General features: G+C 71.4%; 1 protein-coding gene across 1 annotated transcript in view; it reads left to right on the top strand.

Annotated features, from left to right (window-relative positions):
* Window positions 1–206, top strand: part of GRIN3A (glutamate receptor, ionotropic, N-methyl-D-aspartate 3A) — a 192,392-nt gene that overhangs the window by 119,668 nt on the left and 72,518 nt on the right. Inside the window, exon 2 of the mRNA XM_009883812.1 lies at window positions 9–205. Coding sequence (XP_009882114.1) covers window positions 9–205 — 197 coding nt within the window. The remainder of the gene's footprint in view (window positions 1–8; window position 206) is intronic.

Raw genomic sequence — 206 nt, 5'->3', positions numbered from 1 at the left:
CCCTCTTCCCCTTCTCTTCCCCCAGCGCGTCCTGGAGCAACGACCCCGTCTCCTTCCTGCAGAGCCTCTGCCACACCGTGGTGGTGCAGGGGGTCTCCGCCATCCTCGCCTTCCCGCAGAGCCGCGGGGAGATGCTGGAGCTGGACCTCACCTCGGCGGCCCTGCGCATCCCCCTGGACAGCATCGGGCCCGGCGCGTTCCCCCGG

The sequence above is a fragment of the Charadrius vociferus genome, unplaced genomic scaffold (genome assembly GCF_000708025.1).
Source record: "Charadrius vociferus isolate BGI_N301 unplaced genomic scaffold, ASM70802v2 scaffold974, whole genome shotgun sequence".
NCBI classification, from domain to species: Eukaryota; Metazoa; Chordata; class Aves; order Charadriiformes; family Charadriidae; genus Charadrius; species Charadrius vociferus.
The sequence above is the reverse complement of the archived record's forward strand: the minus strand, read 5'-3'. Positions and strand labels throughout refer to the sequence as shown.